Here is a 6,646-nt window from a genome sequence, read left to right as displayed (position 1 = left end):
AAAATGGAGTTACATAAAACGATTCCTACCCTAATGGGGCTGAGGAGTAAGAAAGAGAAGTTAGGTGAACCCCGCATGCCTTAAAGATGAACCAAGCCACGCGCGGAGGCCCGACAAATGCAACTAAAACCTGACTCAACGTGAATAAGGAACGAAATCCAAAAGATGTGTCTTGGGAGCTTCCTTACTGACCACTATCCTTCTCTATCTAGGGATGAGAAGAACTCAAAGACTCATGGATGTTGTACTCCTTTGATTCCCTTATCGGCTTCCCTAATGAGAAGGAAGGGGGGAAGAAATGGAAAAAAAAAAAAAAGAGTTGTTAATGAGTTTTTATTAGTTCTTAATTAATTATGTAGTAATTAGTGCATTTGAGTTTGCATTGAAGATTCAAGTTTAATCTTTGGTTTTAATTCAAGTTCTCTTATTTCGCATTCAACTTCTCTTTATGGGTAAAAATCTCTTCTTTCCTTCTTTATTTTCATTTCCTTTACTTTGTTTTAGTTAATAATAGGAATAAATATAATAGTTGGGCCTAAATCATCACCTTAAGGTTTTGGTTGAGTTGGTTCATTTATTATGGCATCATAGTCAGTGTGAGCAAGAGGTCACGGGTTAAATCTTGACAGCCTCCAATAACTCACGAAGTGGAAATTCAGCACATGGTATGAGGGGGCCTGTGCACTAACCACTCTTCGAGCACAATGGGTACTCGAGTGAGGGGGCGTAATAGGAATAAATATAATACTTAGGCCTCAACCATCATCTTAAGGTTTTGGTTGAGTTGGTGTAGGGTTTCGGGAGTATCTTGTGTGATAATTATGAGTTCTTGTTAATGTTTTATTAATGAGGAATTTGTTGTGTGTTTACGACTTTAAGTCCAACTCACTGCACATGTAGTGTTTAATGATTTGCTTGAGACGTCTTTCAATTCATTATGTATCGTTGTTTCGTTGGTCTTAGAGCAAGCGCTTATTAGATTGGTGATTTGACCGCATGAGCTTGGTAGGATAGATCCTATAAGTTGTGAGCTTGTAGAGCCGTCCTAAGAGGACTACAACACCGAGAGGACATAACTAAATCTAGGAAAATCGCAATCTTAACCTCGCTTCTTGACTCAACGTATCCCTAGTGACACGAGTGAACCCTTGAACCTAGATTTCTCCATTATTTTGATTTATCAATTAGTGTTAATTTAATTATCTTTTGTCTACCTTAGTTACTCTTGCTTTGCTTTTAAATATTTTCCAGTTTAGTTTAAACTCAAACCCAAAACAAATAAAAAATGTTTGTGTAAACTTTAGACTTAATTTAGGTAACCTAATACCATTACTTCTCTAGCTACTACTCTACTAACTTAGCTAGCTTAGATTTTATGGTTTACAAATATTATCTTGTTTAGGCGATACGACTAAACCTTGTCAATTAGACAGGATAAAGGGGAGATTTTTTCTACGATGTTTCTTGGTCTTTGACCATGGGGAAATATGGCAATGAGCAAGGGTGCATTGGAGAATGTCTATCGTAAGTGTGCTAAGATAAATATTTCAAGCATCTCATATTACTTATTAGCGGTGAGATCGAGAAAACGTCAGTCACTTACTTTATACGAAGTATAGAGGAATTTGTTCCACGTTTATAATGTAGCAAACTTGTTCCTTTGTCTACATGTATATAAAGGACATCACATGGGTTTCTATGGTGATACAAGACAACAATATTTAAGAACGTTTTTTTCTAATATGTGTCTTAGGAGAACACATTAATAAATTAAAAACATATTTTTACGATAATTAATGAGAATATCTTCTTAATCTTACCATATTTGGTTATAAATATGTGCCTTTAGAACACATTACAAGTACCGAGTCACGAATAATAATCATATTACACAGTGATCACGCATAGGTAGAAATGCCGTCTTATTATTAATTAATCAGTAATCTGTAGCCCTGATAATATATTTGGGCAGCATCAGTTACTTGCAATCTTGATAAGGCAGTCACACAGCTCCTGTGGCATGCAAAACATAGGCATATGATCTGCTCCTTCAAGCTCTTCAACCTCCATTACACCACTGTTATTAGCCAACCATCGCTGATATACTTGGATGATGGCTTGGTCTTCTGTACATACCACGTAAACTCTCTTCACTGATCCATATTTATCCTCGGACAATTTCGTCTCCGGCTTCCATAAATCATGGGAGAACATGGATGATGGCCTTTTCAACATCATAATCAGCTCCAAATCCTTGACGTACATCATATGCAAAGTCATCACCAATTTTGTAAAACAGTCGAATTTTTATTTACTTCTTTTCAAAAATCATACGACTACCTTTTAAGGACTCCTAATTCTAAACATTCACCAAATAGCAATGTTAGGTGTTAAAAACTTACAAAAAAAAAAAAAAAAGAGATGTGAATAAGCTGAACTAGATCTTCTACTTGAGCCACAGCTGAGCTTAACCTAAAATGAGCTACGCGCAAGTTGAAAATGGCCCGAATCACAAGCTCATTTAGGCTCGTTTATACTTTATTTAAAATTGGTGTCGCCTGCCTAATATTTATTGTGAAGAGGAAGTGAGATTATAATACCTCACGGGGCGACAAGTGATACATCTTGGACAAGAACTTTGAGCCAAATAACATTGTGGTCCGTGTCTCCCTTGGATCACCTGAGTTTTCGAACTCTGTATCAAGCCAGAAATCTCCTTCCGAATTCACTTCAGCAAACTTCGCCAATGGTTACAAAAAATGAAAAGTTTAGCTTTCACAAACAAAACAATATGGCATGCATGCAACTATCACAAAAAGACCGTCTCAAGACAAATAATAACCACCAATTACATGCGATGTCTTACAATAAGCTTACTAGGGGGAGACCATCTCTTGTAAAGTTGTAATAACATCATAAGGTATAATTCACCTTTACTGTTTTACATGAAAGAAAAGGTGAACGCACACAATTATCATTCTATCAAACATCTGACAGTATTGACATTCTCCATTTCGAAATATAGATGGAAAAAAAGGACGCATTTAGATTTTAGAAGTGGTAGGTACCTTGTCGAAAATAAAAAAAGGGGTGTGTTGATCATCAGGCATGAAAGCAGCCAAAAAAACAGCAATTTCAATCTTTTCAGGAAACATTTCCATTGCAATTGACAAACTGAGGCCACCGAGACTATGCCCAACAAGTATAACCTTCTGATCTTCAGGTTGTGCTGCAAGGAACTCGATCAACGGTTCAGAATAGTCGCGGAGGGTCTGGACCTCCTCAATCCTCGTAGGGTTGATGCCACAGGCTGCCATGTCGAGGGCAGTCACACGGTGCCCTGCATTTTGTAGGAGGGGCTTAAGCTTGTACCAACACCATGCGCCATGACATGCCCCATGTACTAACACAAAGTGCTTCTCACTCATTCCCCCTGACATATTTGTTATTGTTCTCAAGTTGTGGATATAGGGTACGTTAAATGTCCTCTATTTATAGGCCGTATGGGGCTATGGGCCATAAGGTCCACTTCACATGCCGTTGGTGAATTTTTTTGATAAATTAATTGGAGTTTTAATGTTGGTTTTAATTTATTTAGGTGTAATGATGGGTCCACATCATTATTTATGTTTTTTATTCTTTGCTTTTAGGCAAAGCCGCTAAAGAGAGCAGTGACTTTATTATTTTTCACCATATTCCATTAAGCTGGTACTATGAAAAGCGATTTTAATACTCCGTAAGACTTAATGGAAGCCGCTTAGGGAGTTAGCGACTTTGCTACTTGAATAAAAAAATCTGTAAAGTAAAAGCTATTGCCTCCCTGGGAAGCCGCTATGGAGACTGACGGTTTCCATTGTATAAAAGAAAAGGATAATTTCTAGAATGTGCAGTGGTACTAGAAAGTGGAAAATGCCAAGGAGAAACAACAAGGGAGTGATGACATATCCGTCATAAATTTGCGACGAGTTAAATACTACCACATAGGTAGATAAGACAAAACAGAATGCTACTCTCTAGGCACTTTGATTTTTATCTTAACTCCATAGTATTTAACGCGTCACAAGCTTGCGACGGATATGCCCGTCACTAATGAGAATTTGTGAAAGAGAAAAGTCGTTAGGGACTCTTGGGAATTCAGTTAAAAACAAGAAAAAAGAATTTAAATTGATGATGTGGACTTATTAGCTCCAAATAGTTTGAAACCGACCTCAAAAATCCAATTAATTTGATAAATAATCCAATTTAGCCAAAAAGTTCCTAGTAGGTCTGGTAAATTGAATTTTTTTTTTTTTTTTTTCAAATGAGCGCACTAATGTCACGAGTGAGAATTGAACCTCCAATTTTATGTTGTAGTGAGAGTTCTTACTACTTAAGCTAACTCTTATTCTTTAGATTTAATAAATTGATCTGAGCTCCTGCGATAGGCTGAAAAATTAAATTGACTTGAATTGTATAATTTGTATAAATTTGTAATTCGAATCTGCTCAAAATAATAATAGTTACAGCCCGTCAAAATTTTTTGCGAAATACTCCCTCCATTCAACTCCACTTTGCAACTTTGGTTTTTACACGGATATTAAAGAACGGATTAAAAAAGTATTAAAAGTACATGGGAAAAGAGAAAGAAGAGGTTAAAAATATTAAAAAAAACATAAAGGTGGGGTTTTATGGTGGGTTAGTGGGGTTTGGGTGGCATTTTGTGTAAATAAAGATTTTCAATAAGGATAGAATTGTCATTTTTTTAGCCAAATAAGGAAACCTGTAAAGTGGAGTTGAATGGACGGAAATGGAATACATGTAAAGTGGAGTTGAATGGAGGGAGTAAGGAGTTAATATACCTTAGAAAACATAGAAAATCCTTGAAAGATTGTAGTTTTTTTGAGGTAAGAAAGGGGATTCAATTATTTGGGTGACTTGTTATGAGATTTGGATGACAACCCAACTGCGATTCACCGACGTCGTATTAAATAGAGTTGTTACTCGTTATTGGATAACAAATCGAATAATAATGCGTCTGACTATGAGGCCATCACAATAAAAACGATATGCTCTTTTACTAGCTTTTTTCTTTTTGTCTTGTTGGTTGTAATCAAAAACAAGTGTACTCCATAATTCACTATGTAACAAGTATCATCAACATTTATGATATGGTTGCATATACACCCCAACAATAGCCGAGTTGTGTTTCTAAAATAATTTTAGGTCGGTTATATGAATTATCATTTAGCACCATTCAGATATAAAGTGAAAACAAAGAAACTTGTTTATAAATACTGGATACATAAAGTTGTTGAAATTACATAAACGGTAAGCAAAATTAACGTATGAATATGATTAAAAAAAAGAGTTGGAAAATAATGATGTTTTTTTATGCATATACAAAAAACAGAGTAAAATAATAATCTAATGTTTTGTTAGAATAATGCTAAAAAGATAAAAGGAGAAAAATAACATTCTAATCGGACTAAAAATAAATTGTCAAAATAGTATTCCTTCCTGTAGGATTGAATGTTAAGTGTAAAGAAAAGTCACCGTGTCCGGTGGTAACTCTAGGATAGAGTCATCATTTACAATGGCGACTTTTAGATTAAACAAAATTAACAACTATAAATAAAAAAACTTGGTGGATCAACTGATGGTGGTGTCATGGTCGATTGGTCCCTTGTGAATTGTGATAGTTACAGGCTCAAAAATAGTTCATGCCTATTTTAAAGACCTTGAGTTGAACTCTATGCCATAACCAATCTTGTTATGCTGGGCAAAGTTGACACATCGGCTTGGTGACTCTTCTCCGTACCAATCAGATCTTACGTGAACCTATTTTAACAATTTTAAATTTTATATCGACCAAAAAAGCTTATTTTTTACTATTTTTTAAAGACATATCAAACAAAAATCCGATATTAAAATAAAACTTCTACGTAAATTCTTTTTTTCCAAAATATTTCTAGTTGACACCATATTTTCTATAATCCAAATACAATTAGTTAAAGTATTTTCACTTTTAGCACAATTTAGTACTTCATAGTTGTTTACCTACGTCGAATCACAAACAAAAATTCTACCGTCCTCCGGGAGGACAGTACTCCTCACACACAAACACAATCCACCCAAGTGGAATATTATAATGGCTTGTGAGGACGGTAGAATTACTCAATCACAAATTTCTTGTTTAAAACGGATACTATCCGTATTAAACTTAAAACGGGTTAAATAATATATACAATATGAAACAAAATGAATATGTATAAGGAATAACGCATATATACTCCCTCTTATCCTCTATTTTTTTCCATATTTCCTAAAACGGATTATTCAGATTTTCTTCCCTATTTTGTTTTCTGGAAGATTTGTGTGGTCAAAATTCATTTGCATACGGAATAGTGTGTTTTATGTGATTCAAATTCATTTCCTTATTTCTTGTGCAAAAAGAAAAGGGGAAGTATTTGACTTTTTTTTTCTTGTAAACCGAGACGAATACGGCCGTTCTGGGTGTCGAATATCCTAGTTAACCAAAATTCCCAAACTCATCATGTCATTCTATTCTATTCGGACAGAAAATGAATGCCTACCAAAATGTTACCAATTGTTTTCGAAAGTTTTCGTTTTTTTTTTGGTACCATATCAACCCATACATAAGCAAATA

At 35.0% G+C, this 6,646-nt stretch overlaps 1 protein-coding gene across 1 annotated transcript; it reads right to left on the bottom strand.

Moving 5' to 3' along the window:
- Nucleotides 1-1,781: 1,781 nt before the first annotated feature.
- LOC141623228 (salicylic acid-binding protein 2-like) lies at nucleotides 1,782-3,478 on the bottom strand. Its single transcript, XM_074439310.1, has 3 exons — nucleotides 3,069-3,478; nucleotides 2,601-2,738; nucleotides 1,782-2,253 (listed from the first exon to the last, which is right to left on the bottom strand). Exons 1-3 carry the CDS (start codon nucleotides 3,438-3,440, stop codon nucleotides 1,975-1,977), a joined length of 789 nt encoding a protein of 262 aa, XP_074295411.1. The 5' UTR covers nucleotides 3,441-3,478; the 3' UTR covers nucleotides 1,782-1,974.
- Nucleotides 3,479-6,646: the final 3,168 nt, after the last annotated feature.

Source organism: Silene latifolia, chromosome X (genome assembly GCF_048544455.1).
Source record: "Silene latifolia isolate original U9 population chromosome X, ASM4854445v1, whole genome shotgun sequence".
Taxonomy (NCBI): Eukaryota; Viridiplantae; Streptophyta; class Magnoliopsida; order Caryophyllales; family Caryophyllaceae; genus Silene; species Silene latifolia.
This window is presented reverse-complemented; position numbering and strand designations above follow the sequence as displayed.

Excerpts from the sequence above, each read along its gene's own strand:
- LOC141623228 (XM_074439310.1), bottom strand. The coding sequence starts at position 3,440 with ATGTCAGGGGGAATGAGTGAGAAGCACTTTGTGTTAGTACATGGGGCA. Across the intron at positions 2,739-3,068 it reads CTTTTTTTATTTTCGACAAG|TTTGCTGAAGTGAATTCGGA; the intron begins GTACCTACCACT and ends CCATTGGCGAAG. Across the intron at positions 2,254-2,600 it reads ATCACTTGTCGCCCCGTGAG|GATTTGGAGCTGATTATGAT; the intron begins GTATTATAATCT and ends ATGTACGTCAAG.